The following is a 24,834-nucleotide window of genomic DNA, read 5'->3' as shown; positions in this document are numbered from 1 at the left end:
TGTGAAAAGGTAGGGGTGGAATACAGAAGGTAGCCCTATTTGGTAAAAGACCAAAGGCATATTATGGCAAGAACAGCTCAAATAAGCAAAGTGAAACGACAGTCCATCATTACTTTAAGACATGGAGGTCAGTCAATCTGAAACATTTCAATAACTTTTCAATAACTAAACTGAACGTTTTGTCAAGTGCAGTCGCAAAAATTATCAAGCGATATGATGAAACTGGCTCTCATGAGGACCGCCACAGGAAAGGAAGACCCAGAGTTATCTCTGCTACAGAGGATAAGTTCATTAGAGTTAACTGCACCTCAGTTTGCAGCCCAAATAAATGCTTCACAGAGTTCAAGTAACAGACACATCTCAACATCAACTGTTTAGAGGAGACTGCAAAGAAACCACTACTAAAGGACACCAATAAGAAGAAGAGACTTGCTTGGGCCAAGAAACACAAGTAACGGACATTAGACTGGTGGAAATCTTTCATTTGGTCTGAGGAGTCATTTTTTTACATTTTTAATCCCAACTGCCGTGTCTTTGTGAGACACAGAGTAGCTGAACGGATGATCTCCACATGTGTATTTCCCACCGTGAACCATGGAGGAGGAGGTGTGATGGTGCTTTGCTGGTGACACTGTGATTTATTTAGAATTCAAGGCACACTTAACCAGCATGGCTACCACAGCATTCTGCAGCGATACGCCATCCCATCTGGTTTAAGCTTAGTTGGACTGTCATTTGTTTTTCAACAGGACAATGACCCAACACACCTCCAGGATATGTAAGGGCTATTTGACCAAGAAGGAGAGTGATTGAGTGCAGCATCAGATGGCCTGGCCTCCACAATCACCTGACCTCAACCCAATTGATATGGTTTGGGGTGAGAGTGACGGAAAAGCATTCAACAAGTGCTCAGCATATGTGGGAACTCCTTCAAGACTGTTGGGAAAACATTCCTCATGAAGCTGGTTGAGAGAATGCCAAGAGTGTGCAAAGCTGTCATCAAGGGTGGCTACTTTGTGTAATGAACACGAGGGGAGACAGAGAGCTGGTTTCAAGCGCAGCAGGTGTTTATTTGTAAAGGACCACAGGAGGAGGCAGGCAGCTGGGTCCAGGGGCAGGCAGAAGGTCATACACAGGAGGAGGCAGGTAGCTGGGTCCAGAGGCAGGCAGAAGGTCATACACAGGAGGAGGCAGGTAGCTGGGTCCAGGGGCAGGCAGAAGGTCATACACAGGAGGAGGCAGGTAGCTGGTTCCAGGGGCAGGCAGAAGGTCATACACAGGAGGAGGCAGGTAGCTGGGTCAAGGGGCAGGCAGAAGGTCATACACAGGAGGAGGCAGGTAGCTGGGCCCAGGGGCAGGCAGAAGGTCATACACAGGAGGAGGCAGGTAGCTGGGTCCAGGGGTAGGCAGAAGGTCATACACAGGAGGAGGCAGGTAGCTGGGCCCAGGGGCAGGCAGAAGGTCATACACAGGGGTCCAAAAGGGCAACAGTACAGGCAGGGAAAAGGCTAGTAACGTAGTCCGGGAGGAGGCAGGTAGCTGGGTCCAGGGGTAGGCAGAAGGTCATACACAGGAGGAGGCAGGTAGCTGGGCCCAGGGGCAGGCAGAAGGTCATCCACAGGGGTCCAAAAGGGCAATAGTACAGGCAGGGAAAAGGCTAGTAACGTAGTCTGGGTAATAGGTTGATAACAGGAAATCGGACAGACTAAAGTACAGGCAGGGAACAGGCAAAAGGCGTTGTTAGTGAGGCAGGTAAAAACTATCATACACAGGAGGAGTAACTCACGGGAAAACCAAAGCTCTGAACGTGTGTCACAAAACAAACAATACCTCACAGTGATGGGGTGCAAAGAACTGAACTGAATAGTGTGTGATAATGACATACAGGTGTGTGACAGGTGATCAGAATTCAGGTGACTGGGATCTGGAGAGAGAGATGCGTCCAGGGGATCTATGTGTTTGAGAGTGTGAGTTGGAAGCAGACGTTATACTTTGAAGAATCTAAAATATAATATATATTTTGATTTGTTTAACACTTTTTTGGTTACTACATGATTCCATATGTGTTATTTCATAGTTTTGATGTCTTCACTATTATTGTATAATGTGGAAAATAGTGTCAAACGTTTGACTGGTACTGTATATCTACACGGGAGATGATTTATATGGGTTGGGCCAAGCCATTAGTTTAGATTGGCCGGTTGCAGTGCGATACCGCCACAGGGAACGCAATTTGTTTAAATCATTTAGCTTCATACTGTCATGATAAATGAATGTAGTTGGTAGCTGATAGCCTTGCTTCATCCTTAGAGCTTTGGGCCAGTTGAGTTTTGCAACTGCCCTCTCACACACTACATTACCCGGTAGGCAGTGTGAAGCTAGGTGTGGAGCTAAAGCCTATACCTCGGACAATGGGGCTGTGAATATAATATGAAAATAGAATGAACATCTACAAGACATCCATTCTTGTGTTAATTAAATTTCAGGTATGAACAGCTGTGGTTGGCTCAGAATGCTCGCCTGTTTCTGCCTCACTGCACCTTTAAATTCCGTCTTAATAACGGCCTTTGCTTTATTCATCTACACCGTCTCACACAAATCCTCCCCTTCATTCCCTACATGCTCCATATGGCGACTGGCTTGTTTATGTTTTTAGAGCCTCTGCTTCCTCAACTTGAAAAATGCTGCCATCAATTTTGTCGTCATCTCTCCCTTCTCTCTCTCTCTCTCTTTCGCTCCCTCATGTTTTCTCTCTCTCTCTTTGTTTGTGCATCGAGACGCAGAGCTCTCATTGTGATCTTCATCAGGCCAGTCGCCGGTACCTCCAGTTCAGCTAAGGAGACCTCTCTCTGTCGTAGCTGTCTACCTGTGTGGCTGTCTACACTACATCCCTCTATCATCCTTCCCTCCCTGCCTCTCTCAATCTCCCGTTGCCTTTCTCTTTTTCTGTCCATTCCTCTCTGACGCTCCTTACTCCAGATAGTGACTCTAAAAGGACATTTTATTGGCACAGCAGCCTCATAGTTTCACCAATGTGCTCCAGTATCAAACAGTTGTCATATAAAAAGCACTTAACAGACACAAACATCAATAATGAACCATTCATGCTCATCCGTGTAGCGCTGACGGTTCTTGGCAGAGAGCAGTGTGCCTGTCTGTCCTCTGTGCCTGTCTGTCCTCCGGGCTGTCTGTCCTCTGTGCCTGTCTGTCCTCCGGCCTGTCTGTCCTCCGGGCCTGTCTGTCCTCTGGCCTGTCTGTCCTCCAGGCTGTCTGTCCTCCAGGCTGTCTGTCCTCCGGCTGTCTGTCCTCCGGGCTGTCTGTCCTCCGGGCTGTCTGTCCTCCGGGCCTGTCTGTCCTCCGGGCTGTCTGTCCTCCGGGCCTGTCTGTCCTCCGGGCTGTCTGTCCTCCGTCCTGTCTGTCCTCCGGGCTGTCTGTCCACCAGGCCTGTCTGTCCCCCGGGCTGTCTGTCCTCCGGGCCTGTCTGTCCTCCGACCTGTCTGTCCCCCGGGCCTGTCTGTCCTCCGGGCCTGTCTGTCCTCCGGGCCTGTCTGTCCTCCGGGCTGTCTGTCCTCCGGGCTGTCTGTCCTCCGGGCCTGTCTGTCCTCCGGGCTGTCTGTCCTCCGGGTTGGACCTCCAAAACTTCTTCTCTCCTCAATGCCATGGGGGACATCCCAAATTGTACCCTTTTCACTACATAGCGGACTACTTTTGAGCAGAGCCCTATGGGTGCACTACATAAGGAATAGGGTGCCATTTGGGATGCATTCATGATAGTACTGTGGCTCTCCCTCGATAGGTGCATGATGAGAGGAGAGATGAGTGGGAGCGAGGCCAGTTCTCTGTAGTAACGCCAGCCACGGTGGACAGTAATTGAAAACTCTGGGCATCCTTATGGGATCCTGTGCGTTCTGATCACTGGGACCTAATTGACGCCAGTGTGCTTGCATGTGATGAGAGCACTGATCGTGGCCCATACACTGGACGACATCATACCACGCCAATCAATCAGTTCCTTTACCATGCACTCCCAATCTGATCCTTAAGACATGAGAGAGGGAGGACACTAAGAGGTTCTCTTCAGTGAATGTCAATTCACTGAAGCCTCCCATTCTTTCTTATCCACTATCTAGTCCAATCACTTTAACATCATGAATGTGCTGACTTCCAAGTATTACATTTATCTATCCTCAAGCATAAGATGCTGGGTGAAAATAACAGCAATTATTGAAACGACCACTAGGACAAAAAAATTCACCTACACAAGGTCTTATCAAAGCAGAACATCACGGAGCACCACAGGGTGTTAATTATATACCGAGCCTTTCTTTCCCTCCATGTTTTTCAGCTGACGCTCTACAGCTAACAATGAGCCTGTTCAATCAATAGCTTAGTTTATTGCTTTGCCATTATTAGTGGTCCAACACGCTGTGTATCTATGACCATGACTGTAAACACCTTTAGGGAGGAAATCAGGCTAAGGCGTTATTTATGGTCAGGCAATAGAAGGGGACGCTTATCAAGGGTCCTTGGAGAGAAACAGGAAATTGAGTTTGTCCTGTGTAATGGTGGGTAGAGAGACAGGCATACCGATCCCTTCCTATTAGCAGAGATGTGTTATTCATGAGGGCAAATTTAGTGTGAACTATGTTTCATTGATATTCTACATAGTCACTTCTCACTGTCTAGGGACCAGAACCATTTTATTTTCTTCATTTATTTATCTATTTCCACTTCGTTGACGGCTAGGAATAAAGGGACCGGGTTACCGCTGGGTCACAGGGTCAACCGTCAGGACCAATAGCGGGCTGTTAAATCATTCTCCCCTGTAACGAGCTATTAACAGCATCTGTCATCATCAACCAGGGAGAGAGACGGGCCTGGATGGGTTGGTAGGGAGGGTACGGTAGGAAGAGACACTGGTCCTAGTAGGGTGGGGAGATAGAGAGAGAGACAAGCTCTAGGATGGTGGGGAGAGAGACAGGCCCTGGGAGGGTGGGGAGAGAGAGAGACAAGATTTAGGAGGGTAGGGAGAGACACACCGGTCCTGGGAGGGTGGGGAGAGAGACAGGCTCTAGGAGGGTGGGGAGAGAGACAGGCCCTGGGAGGGTGTGGAGATAGACGGGCCCTGGGAAGGTGGGGAGAGAGATGGGCCCTGGGAGAGTGGGAAGAGAGACGGGCCCTGGGAGGTTGGGGAGAGAGACGGGCCCTGGGAGGTTGGGGAGAGAGACGGGCCCTGGGAGGTTGGGGAGAGAGACGGGCCCTGGGAGGTTGGGGAGAGAGACGGGCCCTGGGAGGTTGGGGAGAGAGACAGGCCCTAGGAGGGTGGGGAGAGAGACAGGCCCTGGGAGGTTGGAGAGAGAGACGGGCCCTGGGAGGTTGGGGAGAGAGACGGGCCCTGGGAGGGTGGGGAGAGAGACGGGCCCTGGGAGGGTGGGGAGAGAGACGGGCCCTGGGAGGGTGGGGAGAGAGACGGGCCCTGGGAGGTTGGGGAGAGAGACGGGCCCTGGGAGGGTGGGGTAGAGATGGGCCCTGGGAGGTTGGGGAGGATAGGTGAGGGTTGGTGGGGGGTAGAGGGAGGGAGTGACAAGAGTCGTCACCAGAAATAGCTGTGGTGCTACATTTCCAGAAACACATTATCTCTCTTTCAGAAACTATTTTATTCCGCTGTGTTCCAATAGGCATTATTGGCATATCTACACTTGTGTGTCCACAGGTATTTATATAATACAACTTAGGCTGAATGGCTCATTGTGTGAGCAAACAATGCCATTATCATAATGACACACATTCATTTCCTGCATTTTTATTTGATGACGGCTGTACAGCACCATCTTATTTAGCTCTTCTCTGTTTAAATCAATCGGTCTGTCTCTCCTAACCAACATCTGTCAACTCTGACTATATCCACATGATCTGTCTAAGTCATTCCTAGAAAACCTTTTCTGTCAACCTGTTGTGTGTGACTGCATGCATGTGTGTGTGTATACGTGTGTCTGCATGTTGTGTGTGACTGCATGCATGTGTGTGTATACGTGTGTCTGCATGTTGTGTGTGACTGCATGCATGTGTGTGTGTATACGTGTGTCTGCCTGTTGTGTGTGACTGCATGCATGTGTGTGTGTATACGTGTGTCTGCATGTTGTGTGACTGCATGCATGTGTGTGTGTAAACGTGTGTCTGCCTGTTGTGTGTGACTGCATGCATGTGTGTGTGTATACGTGTGTCTGCATGTTGTGTGTGACTGCATGCATGTGTGTGTGTATACGTGTGTCTGCATGTTGTGTGTGACTTCATGCATGTGTGTGTGTATATGTGTGTCTGCCTGTTGTGTGTGACTTCATGCATGTGCGTGTGTCTGCCTGTTGTGTGTGACTGCATGCATGTGTGTGTGTCTGCATGTTGTGTATCCACAATGGCTCAGGGGGTGATAAGATTGCTTAAGTGGCAGGTGCGAAGCGCCAGGTCTCTAGTGGCAATAGTCTAGCTGGTGCCAGCTGCGGAGGAGACAGCCGTCGCGCCATGCCACTGTGCCACAGCATGCCGCCATGCCCTGTGTGGAGCTGAAAGTAGATCGAGGGTGGAGCTCACACATTCCCTCCCTTCTCTCACACCAGAGACAAAGAGACACAGACAAGCTTAGTGGTTATTTTAAGCAGCTCCATGGCATCTACATCAACAGCTCCCGTGTCTCTCTGCTACAGGAGAGGAGGGATGCTAAACAGGAACAGATCCTGGTCCAAGGGGAGGTTGTGAACGGAGAGGACAGGAGATATAATGTTAAGACCCTCTACTGCACTGTTCCTTTCTCTCTATCTGAGGCGCTGATAAGGAATTGATAAGATGGTAGAAGCAGTCATTTAAGGGAACATATTAATCTGAGTAAAGAATCAATTACTGGCTTCTGACATGCTGGGGAAGACAGAGGAGATACGGGAGGGGGGAATCTTTATGTAGGAAACTTGATTAGCATCTGGGCCACTGATTCAAATTGTTTCCCTATCTAAGTAGGATCTCCCCCTCTCTCTCCCGTCCCCCTCTCGTGCTTTCTCTCGCTCCAGTGTCATGGCCGATGCTGATACTTAGTTCTATGACATGCGTGAAGCAAAATGGAAATAAAGATAGCACAAGGCCTGGGAAAGTATAATATAATCACAGGCCTTATTGTGACGGCAGCTCTGAGAGGTGAAAGGAAGAGGCATTGAATGGATAATGAAATAGATAAGGAAACCATTCTAGCTGAGCCATTCAATGATTCATAGCTTGAACATGGTTTTTCTTAAATAAATGGCATCCAAAAAGCAGTATAGTCCACACAAAGTGGAGCAGGGTGAAACTGTGACATAAACAGTGCTGTTTGTGGTAGGAGATCAATGCCAATAATGTATATGTACATTATATGTAATGTATATGTACAAAATGCATCAGTATACATTATAATGGAAAAAGGCCAAAGTACAGTATACGTTGGTAAATAGAAAATATGTCAAAATTATGAATGTAAAGCTGTTTTTTAAATAGGCTGCATTGTGATACATTGAAATATTCCTCAAACAGGGAGATGCATTTACTATCTCTGAGTCTGTGTATTTGTTTGATATATCCTTATTTATTTCCCAGGAGCAATGCAGCATGTCTCCTCTCATTCAGTCAAAGAGCAAGTGTCATGCTCAATACATCTCCATGTAAATATTATAGTGAAAAAGGAAATTGGGGAGGGAGAGAAATAGACAAACAGAAAAAGAGTGGCATGTAAAGTGGAAGTCAAAGACCACTATTTGATTGGGAAGTTTCCTCTCACAACAATGTAAGGCGTTTTTTCTGTACTTGTGACTGAAATATCAAGTTCCATTTTGTAATCATCTTGTTTCCCTCCTAGACATTTCTCTTGGCTTTGTGAAAGGTACAAGTATAGTGCTTTACTGGTAGGCCAACAGTATGAGTGAGGGGATTCGTGCCCCAATGCAGTGAACCATCAAACGTGTCCTGAATCTGATGCCACTCTGCTGCAAGGGCAGAGAGGGCAGTGGCTGTGCCGTGTCCTCTGACCAAAATGCACAGTCCTTTCCCCTCCGGGACGATGGCACCAAATGCACCTGTACACAACACATGACTATCAAGGCCTCTTCCAAATCTGTGACCCCCTTTCTTACAATACACTGTGTTCCACAAAGGATGACAGTGACGAGCGGTGTACTCTGATACTGTTAAACCGTTTTACACACAGTTCTTTAGCCTATTTATTGTTCCCCAATGTTCAACCTTGAGAGGACCTGTATTCGGGAGCATGTTTGCATGGTGGATTGAGAAGATGCACAGTTAGTCAGTTGACAAACAGGATTACAGGACCCGCTCTGGGGAGCGGAGAGGTTTCTGCCCCTGTTCAAGTAGGATGATGCACGGCACACCGCTCCTCTCTTCTACTCCAGACACACTGACAATTACCGCTGAAGGTCAGTGAAGTCAGAAGCTGAATGTCACAGTTTAGACACAGTTTGGGGACGAGGAGGAATATTCAGATAAATATGCTTGTCTATGCTGTCTCCTGTCCTGAAAAATAGTAATTCCCTGCTCCTGAATTCCAGTGTAGCAGCCCTGGGATTAGGTAGCAGCGAGTTAAAAGGCAACAGAAACGTATCGATTAGAGGGAGTGAATCAGAGTGCCATGGTGCCTTGAATAATAAATTGAAGGGGACACAGCCACCGCTTGTCAAATGGGGATTCTCATTATGAGGGGATAGACTCCTGCTTTTCTGCCGTTGGTTGATTCCCCCTGTAGATAAGCTGATGGATAAGTCACACCATGGGGCTATGGAAGCGTGTCACCAAACATCAGCAAGTCTGACTGTCTCTGAGAAACTTAACATAAGTTTAAGTGAGCATTTAAGTGAGCCCATTTATCCCTCACCCCACCTTTTGACAGGTATTTTCTAATCCTTGCTGTAAAGGACTTGTTAATGAGAGGGTATTTATAGCACCAACACACACTCTCTCTCTCTCTCTGATTATGGTTGTGAGTATAGTAGAGTTGTAGTAAGCTGATGGACAGAGATTAACTGCTTCATCATAATACTATCTCACAGAGATGATTGGAAAACTGAGAACAGTGAAATGTAGTGTGTGCAGGAGGCAGTACATGAACAAAAATGACCCATACTGTAATATAGGTCCAATCAGACTTCTTGAGATACTAGATCCAGCGACCGACTGAAACTCATGTTATTGTTTGGGCTGATTTTGAACAGACTCTAAGAGCAACACAGGCCTCAGTCTGTTACCAACTTAGACACCAGATGATTTGGAGTTGTGGATACCAAGCCAAGAGCGTAATGTCCACACTTGCATTGAGTGGCTCAATAGAAGCAGAACTCCTCAAAGGCCCAATGCCACTCTGTGAAGCCAGAAAATCTATGATAGCAACAGGTCACATGAGTCATCTATCAGGCCAGAATCCATTTTTCTGACAGTCTCTCTCTGGTCTGGCCTCCCTACATCATCCTTCATACTGTTTACTCCTGACATGGCTTTCTCCAGATCTCCTTTATCATCCTACCCCCTTGCCCATCCCTTATTCCTCGTCAATATCTCACTCTTTTATCACTTTGATTCCACTTACAGTATTTCTCCTCTCCCCCAACTCATCTTTCTCCACTTCCTCGAAAATAATATTCCAAAAATCATTCTTCTTTCCTTTCATGTCCCGAAATAGACATCAAAGTCAGACGGCAGATTTTCAATTCAGAATCAAATCCCCAGTCTAAATGTAGCTACCTCCTCTAATTCATTTCTTTCTCTCTGTCCTCTCTCCAGGCTGCGGGCTGGAGTTCCTGCTGGTTCTCTGTGGTCTGGAGCTTTCCTGGTCTTGCCCACACCACTGTATCTGCTACACCGCGCCCAGTACTGTCAGCTGCCAGGCACACAACTTCCTGTCCGTCCCCGAAGGCATTCCCCCGCACAGCGAGCGCATCTTCCTGCAGAACAACAAGATCCACCGGCTGCTGCAGGGCCACTTCAGCCCCACCACGGTCACACTGTGGATCTACTCCAACAACATTACCTACATCGAGCCCTCCACCTTCCACGGCTTCGCCCAGCTGGAGGAGCTGGACCTGGGGGACAACCGTCACCTGCGTTCCCTGGCTGCAGACACCTTCCATGGGCTGGGCCGGCTCCATGCTCTGCACCTGTACCGCTGTGGGCTCAGTGCGCTGCCCAGTAACATCTTCCAGGGGCTACGCAACCTGCAGTATCTCTACCTACAGGTACGTTGGCCACTGGGGCTCTATGACACTTTTAGTCAAACAAAACAATGCTGCATTTTACATTTGAAAATACAATATAGAGTTCCAGTCAAAAGTTTGGACACACCTACTGATTCCAGGGTTTTTCTTTATTTTAATATTTTCTACCTTGTAGAATAATAGTGAAGACATCACAACTATGAAATAACACATGGAATCATGTTGTAACCAAAAAAGTGTTAAACAGATTCTTCAAAGTAGCCACCCTTTGCCTTGATGACAGCTTTGCACACTCTTGGCATTCTCTCAACCAGCTTCATGAGGTAGTTACCTGGAATGCATTTCAATTAACAGGTGTGCCTTGTTAAAAGTTCATTTGTGGAATTTCTTTCCTTCTTAATGCATTTGTGCCAATCAGTTGTGTTGTGATAAGGCATGGGTGGTATACAGAAGTTAGCCTGATTTGGTAAAATACCAAGTCCATATGATGGCTAAACAGCTCAAATAAGCAAAGAGAAACAACAGTCCATCATTACATTAAGACATGAAGGTCAGTCAATCTTGAAAATGTCCAGAACTTTGTGCGCATAAAACAGCAATATGATGAAACTGGCTCCCATGAGGACCCCCCCAGGAAAGAAAGACCCAAGTTACCTCTGCTGCAGAGGATAAGTTCATTAGAGTTAACTGCCCAAATGAATTCAAGTAACAGACACATCTCAACATCAACTGTTTAGAGGAGACTGCGTGAATCAGGCCTTCATGGTCGAATTGCTGCAAAGAAACCACTACTAAAGGACACCAATAAGAAGAAGAGACTTGCTTTGGCCAATAAACACGAGCAATGGACATTAGACCGATGGAAATCTGTTCTTTGGTCGGATGAGTCCAAATTTGAGATTTTTGGTTCCAACCGGCGTGCCGTTGTGAGACGCAGAGTAGGTGAACGGATGATCTCCGCATGTGTGGTTCCCACCATGAATCATGGAGGAGGAGGTGTGATGTGTGGGGGTGCTTTGATGGTGACACTGTCTGTGATTTATTTAGAATTCAAGGCACACTTAACCAGCATGGCTACCACAGCTTTCTGCAGCAGTACACCATCCCATCTGGTTTGCACTTAGTGGGACTATGATTTGTTTTCCAACAGGACAATGACCCAAAACACACCTCCAGGCTGTGTAAGGGCTATTTGACCAAAGAGAGTGATTGAGTGCTGCATCAGATGACCTGGCCTCCACAATCACCCGACCTCAACCCAATTGAGATGGGATGAGTTGGACTGCAGAGTGAAGGAAAAGCAGTCAACAAGTGCTCAGCATATGTGGGAACTCCTTCAAGACTGTTGGAACGGATTCCAGATTAAGCTGTTTGAGAGAATGCCAAGAGTGTGCGAAGCTGTCATCAACGCAAAGGGGGTATATTTTGATTTGTTTAACACTTCTTTGGTTACTACATGATTCCACATGTGTTATTTCATAGTTTTGATGTCTTCACTATTGTTCTACAATGTAGAAAATAGTCCAAATAAAGAAAAGCCCTTGAATGAGTAGGTGAGTCCAAACTTTTGACTGGTACTGTATATACCCAGGGCTGTTAAGCTTTAGTTTCTCTATCCTACTTTATAGTAGCCTATAAAGTAACATACCTTATAACCAAACAACATGTTGGTAGGTACAGTGCTACAGAGTACCGGAGGTGTATAACCTCTCCATTTTGCTGTGTTTGGCTGTTCTCAGGATAATCACCTGGAGTTCCTGCAGGATGACATCTTTGTGGACCTCCACAACCTGAGCCACCTATTCCTGCATGGGAACCGTCTGTGGTCGCTGCACCAGAACACCTTCAGGGGGCTGGGGGCCCTGGACCGCCTGCTGCTGCACCACAACCAGCTGCAGTGGGTGGACCGCCTGGCCTTCCACGATCTGCGTCGCCTCACAACCCTCTACCTGTTCAACAACTCACTGACCGAGCTGTCTGGAGACTGCCTGGCACTGCTGCCTGCCCTGGAGTACCTGCGCCTCAACGACAACCCCTGGGAGTGTGATTGCAAGGCCCTGTCGCTGTGGGACTGGCTCAAACGCTTCAGAGGTTCTACTTCGTCCGTAGGCTGTCAGGCCCCGGCCGAGGTGGCTGGGAAGGACCTCAAGCAGCTCCGCAAGGAGGACTTCCCCAACTGCTCTGGCTCTGAGTCCCTGCACCAGAGCAAGACCTGGGCCGGGACTGATAAGGTGTCTCTGAAGAAGGAGCCACACCCGGTGCCACCGCCTCACTCCCACCCCCACCGTCCTCACCACAACGAGTCACCACACTATCCCTCGCCACCCTCGCCTCTGCCCCATCCACCCCCGTCCATAAGCGGGGAGGGCACAGCATCAGAGGGACAACCTGGGGTGGCGCCCCCTCAGAGGCCAGGCCGCGCTCGGAACTGCACCCGCCAGCGCGTCAGGGGAGGCAAGGGGAAAGGGCAGAATGAGGTGCATACCTTAAAGGAGATAGCCGATAAGGAGTATTCCTCGCCCGATTTTGAAGGGGGCAAATATGACCACACGTCCCCGGATGGCACGGTCACGCGGAGGAAGCATAAGTGCCCTCCCCGGACCACTGTTCGCCCCCCTAGTGGGGTGCAACAAGCCACCAATAGGGCCACGTTCTCCCAGCCCTTAATACATCTCAATGCCATAATGGGAGCTTTGTTGCCCATGACCATTGCCCATATTCTCCGCTGACCTAGAGGGAGGGATAGATACTGGCTAAACGACAACAGTGCAGTCCTTAGACCTGCTCTAGCTCCTGCACAACAAGGCCTGTGTGTGTGTGTGTACTTTGTGTGTGTGGTTGTGTGTGTAAAACATTGTGTAGGGAGCTGTTTAGACTCTGAAATAGACTTTCAAACATCAACATCAAATGTGGGACGGGGATGTGTGAGGGACGGGGATGTGTGAGGGACGGGGATGTGTGAGGGACGGGGATGTGTGAGGGACGGGGATGTGTGAGGGACGGGGATGTGTGAGGGACGGGAAGTGTGAGGGACGGGGATGTGTGAGGGACGGGGATGTGTGAGGGACGGGGATGTGTGAGGGACGGGGATGTGTGAGGGACGTGGATGTGTTAGGGACAGGGAGTGAGGAAAGACTAAAGGAAAACACAGAACACGCTTGCACTGCCACTGTTGCCATTATGTTCTCATTTCCTGTCCCATTTCCGACTCTGCTGAAGCACAGATAACGAAACTTTTTGGGGGAAAAAGAGATGGTGAAATGCAGCAATTTAGCTATGAGACAGATAGGCTCTAAGGAAAACGTGTTGAAGCCAGCTTTAATTATCAGTTCACAGTTTGTAAATCCTTATTGAGGGGTGAAACAGAAAACAGATGACGTGGTGAAAGAAACCATCACAGAGAAGTCTAGCCCAATCTTGTGTTTCATATTATTTGCCAAATGTTTTTTATTACATTTATTGCCAATAGCTGCTTAATAGAATTGGGCCACAGAGGAATTCGAGGGTATTGCTCATCAATAGAGATAAGCAGGAAGCTGCCCGGTCATAAATCATAATTCCATATCAGAACAGGAATGTGCAACGCTCACTTCTTAGCAGAAGTAATGGAAAAGTACAGAAACAGCACTGCAAAGAGCAGCACACACACAGACCAGTCAGCTCCAGCTACAGTATGATAACTAGGTCACTTCTGTTCCATGCTCAGGTAACATTGACCCCGAGCTACATATCTAGGTATACATCTTCTGCCTACTTTACAGTATTTCTACAATATTTACATTCTGCTTTATTCATTCCTGCTTCTAAATGTCCTGCCTTTCTACCTGCTCCAGGTCATTTTCTACATGTGCTACTACATATTAAGCTAATATACCCAAGCTGCTAATTATCTGTATGGAGGTGAGTGGACTGTGGTCCACTCCCATCTCCTTCAAAACCAGTGTGTGTCCCCACGAGAAGGAAGCTGTGAATATTGATGGATCTGTCTATTTCTTGTCTCAAAATGTTGTTTGTTTGATTTTGCCAAGACGTAAAGATTACCTAGAGATGGAGCCCTATACAGGGTACAGAGCCTTAGGGGTTAAGGGTCAGATTGGCTATTCTCAGTTTCCCAGTGAGGCTTTGGGCTTCGCTGAACAGAACACTCTTCAGTGTGGGCATCCCCTCCTCATTGAGAACGTGAGGAACATTTATATTGTCCTAATCATTGGACATCAAAGGAAAACAACTGCCCAACAAGACTAGAGAAAAAACAAAAACAATATGTGTACCTTAAATGACTTCTGTAATGAATAAAAGATTATAAGAGGGGAAAAAATGATTCAATCGAGCATGGCAAAACGTGGACCGCTCTCTTGGAAGTAATAGAACTGCTAAAATGCCTCTCTACATTGACTGCTGTTCTTGTCAATGGATGTGGGGAACCAAGAGAAAGACAATCACTTCTAAAGTAGCAGGGGGTTTAACAGGACCATGGATAGACAAACGGACAGACAGACTACTGCTGGACTACTATCCCCTGGACTACAGGAGCTTTTTTGCCTCCGGAAAATACAACAATAAGTTGACGATGTTTGTAATAATAATGATGTTAACTGTACCATTAACAATGACAAGAGGACTAACTAACTGCAGTTCTAATATTAATCATTTATTATGAGAATAACAATATTAATGACGTCATCCACAATGAAAACAGGGTTTCTGCTCCCCTGATGAGGGGACAATCTTTCTTTAAATTCATGAACCATTTCATTTTTTTTGGTTTGCTAAAAGGAACATTTTGATTTCCTTTTTTTTGTTACATCCTGTCAAACCCTTTATCAGATAAAAATGCACAATTCAGTTCCCCCCTACTGTTCCCCATCTATCTCCTGTCTTTGCCATGATTGAAGGGTTCAATAAGTCGTTATCAAAGAACAACAGTACAAAATGTTTATAAAGATATTAAAATCTATATCTTCTTATGTTAAAGATGACTGTTTGACTGTGTTTATTTAGTATTCAGACACAGGCTTCCACAAGGCTGTGCAGTAGGCCCTGGAGAAGCTGGGAGTCAGGCTGGATCCTCCCTGGTCTTTCTCTTTATTAGGAATTTAAAGCTGAAATTGCCTCTGTCAGCATGTTTGTCTCTTTCCTCGCTGTTTCCCCCTCAGTATGTGCACTACTTTTCAATCTGTCTCCCCTCATCAGACACTGCTGGCTAAACTGGCTGCTTTCTACAAATAGAGACATCTCCCTGGCTCAACGCTTGGCTTGTATACATATGCAACACACACATCAATAAGAAATAGATTTTATTTTAGAGAAATTGACCAAAGAAAGCAGGCCAAAACTATTACAGTAAGTGTCATCTATTGACCAAAAACACAAAAAGAATCACACAGACTACTGGTCTACATGCAGACAGAGTTCTGTACAGAGTCAGTGAAACGCATAGCTCGGTATGATACACTGCAGTTCAATAAATCATTTAAAAGGCATTAAGGGTATTTATGAGTGTCACCGTGAATCTGTAGATATTCAGGGTTATTATTATTACTCATGGAACGTTAGAACATAAATTCTATTTCCTCTTCTCTACCCCTCACCATGATGGAAATTGATCCACAGGTAAGAGTGCAATTTCGTATATATATATTTTTTTAAATATTCTGTTAAACGAAAAGGGGGGCGGGGGAACATAGTTTTATGCATCGTTGAGGATGGCTGCGGAATTACATTAAAATTAATGAGTAGCTCTGGCATCTATTAGCATTGGGCTCTAGTGCCATCAAGCCCCTCTCTCCTTTCTCTCTCTCACCCTCTCCGTCCTCTCTCACCCTCTCGGTCTCTCCTGTCCTCTCTCTCTCCCTCACACACATACAGTGCCTTGCGAAAGTATTCGGCCCCCTTGAACTTTGCGACCTTTTGCCACATTTCAGGCTTCAAACATAAAGATATAAAACTTTATTTTTTTGTGAAGAATCAACAACAAGTGGGACACAATCATGCAGTGGAACGACATTTATTGGATATTTCAAACTTTTTAACAAATCCAAAACTGAAAAATTGGGCGTGCAAAATTATTCAGCCCCCTTAAGTTAATACTTTGTAGCACCACCTTTTGCTGCGATTACAGCTGTAAGTCGCTTGGGGTATGTCTCTATCAGTTTTGCACATCGAGAGACCGAATTTTTTCCCCATTCCTCCTTGCAAAACAGCTCGAGCTCAGTGAGGTTGGATGGAGAGCATTTGTGAACAGCAGTTTTCAGTTCTTTCCACAGATTCTCGATTGGATTCAGGTCTGGACTTTGACATGGCCATTCTAACACCTGGATATGTTTATTTTTGAACCATTCCATTGTAGATTTTGCTTTATGTTTTGGATCATTGTCTTGTTGGAAGACAAATCTCCGTCCCAGTCTCAGGTCTTTTGCAGACTCCATCAGGTTTTCTTCCAGAATGGTCCTGTATTTGGCTCCATCCATCTTCCCATCAATTTTAACCATCTTCCCTGTCCCTGCTGAAGAAAAGCAGGCCCAAACCATGATGCTGCCACCACCATGTTTGACAGTGGGGATGGTGTGTTCAGGGTGATGAGCTGTGTTGCTTTTACGCCAAACATAACGTTTTGCATTGTTGCCAAAAAGTTCCATTTTGGTTTCATCTGACCAGAGCACCTTCTTCCACATGTTTGGTGTGTCTCCCAGGTGGCTTGTGGCAAACTTTAAACAACACTTTTTATGGATATCTTTAAGAAATGGCTTTCTTCTTGCCACTCTTCCATAAAGGCCAGATTTGTGCAATATACAACTGATTGTTGTCCTATGGACAGAGTCTCCCACCTCAGCTGTAGATCTCTGCAGTTCATCCAGAGTGATCATGGGCCTCTTGGCTGCATCTCTGATCAGTCTTCTCCTTGTATGAGCTGAAAGTTTAGAGGGACGGCCAGGTCTTGGTAGATTTGCAGTGGTCTGATACTCCTTCCATTTCAATATTAATCGCTTGCACAGTGCTCCTTGGGATGTTTAAAGCTTGGGAAATCTTTTTGTATCCAAATCCGGCTTTAAACTTCTTCACAACAGTATCTCGGACCTGCCTGGTGTGTTCCTTGTTCTTCATGATGCTCTCTGCGCATTTAACGGACCTCTGAGACTATCACAGTGCAGGTGCATTTATACGGAGACTTGATTACACACAGGTGGATTGTATTTATCATCATTAGTCATTTAGGTCAACATTGGATCATTCAGAGATCCTCACTGAACTTCTGGAGAGAGTTTGCTGCACTGAAAGTAAAGGGGCTGAATAATTTTGCACGCCCAATTTTTCAGTTTTTGATTTGTTAAAAAAGTTTGAAATATCCAATAAATGTCGTTCCACTTCATGATTGTGTCCCACTTGTTGTTGATTCTTCACAAAAAAATACAGTTTTATATCTTTATGTTTGAAGCCTGAAATGTGGCAAAAGGGGGGGGCCGAAAGTTCAAGGGGGCCGAATACTTTCGCAAGGCACTGTATCTCTCTCTACTAACATAACACCCTAAAAACCCTTCCCTAGACATCAATACTATAAGTGCATAAGATGGACAGTCATTGAGCTCTCCAACCACACAGGCTGTAGTTCTGCAAGCCCACCAAGCCCCTCGGCAATGGCTGCATGAGACAGACAGATGAATGTGTTACGGAGAGAATGTGTTCTTCTGATTCTCTCTCCTTGTTTTTGGCGTATACTGTATCATCAATATTATTCCATCATATACACTCTACAGAGCTATACTGTGAATTTGATTTGGAGGCTTGGTTATAATATCACCTTTACCACATATACAGTAGTCACTGCGTGGAACTTGATATTTCTTCCCGCAGTTGAAGCCATTCACTATAAACTCAACTCCACTTAGCAGTCCCTCTCAGTAAAGGCATCATGGAGCGATAAGGGTGTACAGAGAATAAACCCATGCTGACAAACGATACCACCATTTCCTTAACAGCATCATTGCAAGTCGTCCCGACTCATTAGGAAATGACACTGACAATTAAGCAGTTTACAGCTACACAAGGCATTCCATATTACTGCTCGCTTCACTAGGGCAATCATTGGTTACACATTTAGTAGCAATCTCGGAGAGCCAGACACAACACCCCATTAACCAATCACACTCATCTAAATCTGCTGCTCCCCTAGAAACAAGGTTTGTCTGATATGTATGCCTATGCAAAAGTAGGCTATACAGGAAAAATGGGGGCCATAACCAATGTTAAATGACTCACCTTGAGGTAGCTTCGGGTGGGTAGTTTTATATTATTCATTTTTTTCTCAACTTTGGGATAAATTAGTATTTCACTCACAGATACTCTCATCTGACTTGACCCACTTATTTGTGAGGTACTTCAAAGGCGGGAGCTTAATTGTAATTGTCTTGTTGTGGTTGAATCCAAGAGTGCGCAGCATAGTCAGAACCAACATAGTTCTGTTGGGAAAGTCTTCTGTGTAAAGCAGGTGGGTCACCAGCTTAAACATATCTCACAGAAGCTTGAGCCAAAACATATGTCAAGCATTTGAATACGTGATGAACCAATGATGAGTGAACTGAGCAAATGAGAGAGAAAGACAGAGGAAGAGAAAGGCAACATAAGAGCGTGAGTTGATATGACATGGGGATGGATTGAGGGAGTGGAGGAAATAAAAAGAGAGGAGACAACAGATGGTAGAGGTGAGAGACAGAAGAGAGAGGGCTTGAGGGAGTGGAGGAAATAAAAAGAGAGGAGACAACAGATGGTAGAGGCAAGAGACAGAAGAGAGAGGGCTTGAGGGAGTGGAGGAAATAAAAAGAGAGGAGACAACAGATGGTAGAGGCGAGAGACAGAGGAGAGAGGGCTTGAGGGAGTGGAGGAAATAAAAAGAGAGGAGACAACAGATGGTAGAGGTGAGAGACAGAAGAGAGAGGGCTTGAGGGAGTGGAGGAAATAAAAAGAGAGGAGACAACAGATGGTAGAGGCGAGAGACAGAAGAGAGAGGGCTTGAGGGAGTGGAGGAAATAAAAAGAGAGGAGACAACAGATGGTAGAGGCGAGAGACAGAAGAGAGAGGGCTTGAGGGAGTGGAGGAAATAAAAAGAGAGGAGACAACAGATGGTAGAGGCGAGAGACAGAAGAGAGAGGGCTTGAGGGAGTGGAGGAAATAAAAAGAGAGGAGACAACAGATGGTAGAGGCGAGAGACAGAAGAGAGAGGGCTTGAGGGAGTGGAGGAAATAAAAAGAGAGGAGACAACAGATGGTAGAGGCGAGAGACAGAAGAGAGAGGGCTTGAGGGAGTGGAGGAAATAAAAAGAGAGGAGACAACAGATGGTAGAGGCGAGAGACAGAAGAGAGAGGGCTTGAGGGAGTGGAGGAAATAAAAAGAGGAGACAACAGATGGTAGAGGCGAGAGACAGAAGAGAGAGGGCTTGAGGGAGTGGAGGAAATAAAAAGAGAGGAGACAACAGATGGTAAAGGCGAGAGACAGAAGAGAGAGGGATTGAGGGAGTGGAGGAAATAAAAAGAGAGGAGACAACAGATGGTAGAGGCAAGAGACAGAGGAGAGAGGGCTTGAGGGAGTGGAGGAAATAAAAAGAGAGGAGACAACAGATGGTAGAGGCGAGAGACAGAGGAGAGAGGGCTTGAGGGAGTGGAGGAAATAAAAAGAGAGGAGACAACAGATGGTAGAGGTGAGAGACAGAGGAGAGAGGGCTTGAGGGAGTGGAGGAAATAAAAAGAGAGGAGACAACAGATGGTAGAGGTGAGAGACAGAGGAGAGAAGGCTTGAGGGAGTGGAGGAAATAAAAAGAGAGGAGACAACAGATGGTAGAGGTGAGAGACAGAGGAGAGAGGGCTTGAGGGAGTGGAGGAAATAAAAAGAGAGGAGACAACAGATGGTAGAGGTGAGAGACAGAGGAGAGAGGGCTTGAGGGAGTGGAGGAAATAAAAAGAGAGGAGACAACAGATGGTAGAGGTGAGAGACAGAGGAGAGAGGGCTTGAGGGAGTGGAGGAAATAAAAAGAGAGGAGACAACAGATGGTAGAGGCGAGAGACAGAAGAGAGAGGGCTTGAGGGAGTGGAGGAAATAAAAAGAGAGGAGACAACAGATGGTAGAGGCGAGAGACAGAGGAGAGAGGGCTTGAGGGAGCGTAAGAGGGCAAAAACGACAGAGGGAACAGCCGGGCGAGAAAAGAAGGGATGATTGAGGCCATGACAACATGCATGGAGGAGAGATACACGAGACAGGAAGGAGACAGGAAGGGGTAAATGAGAGAGGGGGTCTGCTGGCTACAAGTTCACAACAGAGGATGAGCTTCATATTGGGGGTCTATTAATATGTAAGCTAAAGATATACTGAGTGTACAAAACATTAAGAACGCCTGAGCTGTCCTTTGGTTGGTGGACCATTTTTGATACACACTTCCTGACACAAACCAGTACACCTGGCACCTACTACCATACCCCATACAAATGCACTTCAATCTTTTGTCTTGCCCATTCACCCTCTAAATGGAACACATACACAATCCATGTCTCATTGGTCTCAAGGCTTAAAAACACTGACTGAAGTGGATTTAACAAGTGACATCAATAAGGGATCATAGCTTTCACCTGGATTCACCTGGTCAGTCTATGTTATGGAAAGAGTAGACTTTCATAACGTTTTGTACATTCAGTGTACATGGCACCACAACAATCTTCATTATACACAACATATACACACTCCCAAAGCACAGTGAGAGATGTGCTTGTTGATCCATCTCATAGCCTGAGAATACAGTGCCTGCAGAAAGTATTCATATCCCTTTGACTTATTGCACATTTTGTTGTGTTACAGCCTGAATTCAAAATGGATTAAATATATTTTTCTCACCCATCAACACACAATACCCCATAATGACAAACTGAAAACTTGTTTTAAGAAATGTTCAAACATTTATTGGACATGAAATACAGAAAAATCTAATTTACATAAGTATTCACACCCCTGAATCAATACATGTTAGAATCACCTGTCTGTGATTCCAGTTGTGAGTGTTTCTGGGTAAGTCTCTAAGAGCTTTGCACACCTGGATTATACAATATTTGCCCATTATTCTTCTCAGAATTCTTCAAGCTCTGTCAAATTGGTTGATCATTGCTAGACAACCAATTTCTTGACATAGATTTTCAAGTAGATTTAAGTCAAAATTGTAACTCGGCCTCTCAGGAACATTCACTGTCTTCTTATCGGAAGCTTTGCAGCCCTACATACGATAAAATAATTGGAAGGCAACAAATATATATTATTATTATAGTGTATGATGACGATCTGTGTCTGTTGCATAGCGTTTAATTGACTCTGTCACCGTTGTATGGGTTTAATTAAAAGCAGGCATTTATAAAATGCATAAAGAGAGTGAGAAAGAGAGGGAGCCGAGAGGGGAAGATTATCACAGGGGGACATGATAATTAACAGAAGAAGCATTACACAAACCAAACACTACCTGCTAGCTCTAGCTACCTCCCCCTACCTCTCTCCCTCTCTCCTCTCACTCTGTCTCAGAGTCCCTGTCTCCCCAATCAATCACAAAGCTAATGTCACCTATTTCTGCATAAGTTCCTTTCTTTCCTCAGCCCTTTTATTTGATTAATTTAGCCTGAGAATCCCTGAAGGACTGTACCTCCACCAGCTCTCTCCATGCTAACCAGGCGGTGTACTAAAACGCTAGGACATCACCACCTGCAGAGAGAGGAAGCACTTCTGTTGTTTGACCTTCACTTTGCTCTGCTGCATAGGTGAAAAGAATAAGCTTAACCTGGCAGTCTATTACCATGATCAGTGATTGGTAGAAAAGCTTATTTGTAATATTCTGAGAGGATGGAGTTATGTGATAAATCAGATTTCCCCTTCCTGGGCTAAAAATAGACGACAGTTAAAGTGCACCTTGGCGTTTACGTTGGCTGGAATGTGATTTACAAAGGGACTGTTTTACAGAGGGACTATTACTGTTTCTTAAAGGACCAATCCACAGCTGAAACAATAACAAAGTGGGCATCCCACCACTGTTTTGGCAAAAGGCTGAGGGATGGGACTGGAGAAATGTAACTACTCAAATTCATAGATATCCATGATATCAAAATAATATTTGTAACCATGTTTTGAGGCTATACAGTGTTTGTTTACATGTATGTTGTTTACAAAAATTGGAGTATAACAAGCTTATATTTTGGCTTCTGTAGTAGTACGACAGTTGAACTTATTTTCTTCAAGAGTCAATGGGCATATATCACTAAGTCAAAAAATGAATGTAGCAATTGCAGATTGCCCCTTTAAAGACGACAACATCTCCCTCTACCCACTCCTGGACATCCAGGCCCATCACATCTGCTCTGCTGCTAATCAATGGCGGCAATTAACACATACGATCCATTTGAGAGTGGTGGAAGAAAACAGCAGTCCTTTCTGTGACTGTAAAGCCCTGGGGCCCATCACTCTTCTGAGGTGCAGGACCCAGACAAGGGGCTAATGACACACAAAGCACTTTCTCCACTCCGATGAATCACCCTACACCCAGACCTGACAGACAGACAACACACTCCTCTTCTCCACAAGCAACACCATGTTCCTTTCCCTGCCTTTAATCACACACCTCCCAGTCTTGCACTTCACATACAGTCCTGTTGTATCCGTGGCCATCTTTTTTCTACAAATGTATTGTAGCTGAACCTTGAATATGGCCAGGTTGTCAAAACATGAAATGAAAAGAGAGATCGGCATACTGTGTACTCCACATTACCACCTAAGATGACAATGTTTCAATCCAGATGATTTTAGTCAGGTCAAACCAAATACAAGTACTTGTCTTCAGTACACCAAAGCCCTGCTCTCAGAGAAGCACAGCAACATGACAATATTTTCATGGTTATTCTCAGTGGCAACCTGTCAATCATTTTGGGGGATGGGGTTGCCTGTTTTGCTTGTTATTTGGCATTAATATGTGTTATATATCAGTTTGCAAATAAAGCCTTTTTTGCTTTCTTAAGGCAGCTCAAAATGCAGATGTTCAGCCTAGCTCAGTGCTTTCTGTGGTGGTGGGGCAGCCAGCAGAAAATACGGAACGTACGGGTTGGTAATGTCCTCTAGTTGTGCTGTGATTGGCTCAGTGTTCTGTCACTCATGGGGACACTACATCACCGCCAAATCTAAGGGTAGAGCTTGAAAATTCAAGCCCCTTGGGTGCTGCCATATAGTTACATTAGAAGTGCCCATCCAAGAAGGCTAAAGGTCATTGGCCACAGATAAGATGACGTCAAATCACATTATATCTACAGTAGCTTTGATTGGACTCATACTTTCAAAATCTTAGCTAGCAGTCATCATCATGAATCAAGTCGACAATCTACTGGCAAATCCTTTTTAATCCTTGTCATATGGAGAAAAATAATGAAGAGAAATTATAAAACGTATCGGTGCTCATCTGCTATTAGACATAAACATTACACAACAAGTTGGAAATGGCAAATTCAACAATGAGTGGTTTGGAAAGAATCAGTGGCTAACTGCAAGCATTGCAAAGCAATCTTTAGCCTGTTATTCAGTGGAGTAGCAGTGTGGTCCCAAGTCTGGGTTTAAGGGTCTCTTTTCCAAGCTGAAAATGATAAACATTGGCCATGCTGTCAATCCAGAATGATTTCTGCCGCGTTCAAAACAACTTAACTCGGAACTGAGAAATCTGACTTCAGTGAGTTCAAGACATTTGGGAGCTCCGACTGGGAGAATACTTTTTGAACGGCCATCCAACTCGGAAATGTAAGTTGGGCCTCTTTTTAGAACTATGACCTGAAGATCACTGACGTCATCATGATTCAAACCAGTTGTCTTGAAAGCTCCATAAATCCAAATGCCAGATTTTGATGACAAAGTTGTTGTTTTTTGTTTAAAAAACCAAACAAAAAAATGTATATATATATTTTTTTTACCCCTTTTTGTTTAAAAAATAAATAATTTTTTATATATATGTTTTTTATTTATTTTACCCCTTTTTCTCCCCAATTTCGTGGTATCCAATTGTTTAGTAGCTACTATCTTGTCTCATCGCTACAACTCCCGTACGGGCTCGGGAGAGACGAAGGTTGAAAGTCATGTGTCCTCTGATACACAACCCAACCAAGCTGGTTCTTAACACAGCACCATCCAACCCGGAAGCCAGCCGCACCAATGTGTCAGAGGAAACACCGTGCACCTGGCAACCTTGGTTAGCGCACACTGCGCCCGGCCCGCCACAGGAGCCACTGGTGCGCGATGAGACAAGGATTTCCCTACCGGCCAAACCCTCCCTAACCCGGACGACGCTAGGCCAATTGTGCGTCGCCCCACGGACCTCCCGGTTGCAGCCGGTTACGACAGAGCCTGGGCGCGAACCCAGAGTCTCTGGTGGCACAGCGGGAGCTGCAGTACAGCTCCCTTAACCACTGCGCCACCCGGGAGGCCCTGATGAAAAAGTTTGATGTCAAAATTCCCCCACGAAGGACCGCTGCGCCTCCTTCCTGTTCAAGTGAGCACAACACAACAAGGTGAGTCCAAAAATATATTGTATGCTGCTGCATAAATG

General features: G+C 45.7%; 1 protein-coding gene across 1 annotated transcript in view; it reads left to right on the top strand.

Moving 5' to 3' along the window:
• The window catches only part of LOC109905721 (reticulon-4 receptor-like 1), a 224,054-nt gene extending 208,343 nt beyond the window's left edge, over window positions 1-15,711 (top strand). The window contains exons 2-3 of the mRNA XM_031790857.1: window positions 9,808-10,259; window positions 11,978-15,711. Of these exons, the coding sequence (XP_031646717.1) occupies window positions 9,808-10,259; window positions 11,978-12,967 (1,442 nt within the window). The 3' untranslated portion in view covers window positions 12,968-15,711. The remainder of the gene's footprint in view (window positions 1-9,807; window positions 10,260-11,977) is intronic.
• The last annotated feature ends 9,123 nt before the right edge of the window (window positions 15,712-24,834 follow it).

Source organism: Oncorhynchus kisutch, linkage group LG15, assembly GCF_002021735.2.
Source record: "Oncorhynchus kisutch isolate 150728-3 linkage group LG15, Okis_V2, whole genome shotgun sequence".
NCBI classification, from domain to species: Eukaryota; Metazoa; Chordata; class Actinopteri; order Salmoniformes; family Salmonidae; genus Oncorhynchus; species Oncorhynchus kisutch.
This window is presented reverse-complemented; position numbering and strand designations above follow the sequence as displayed.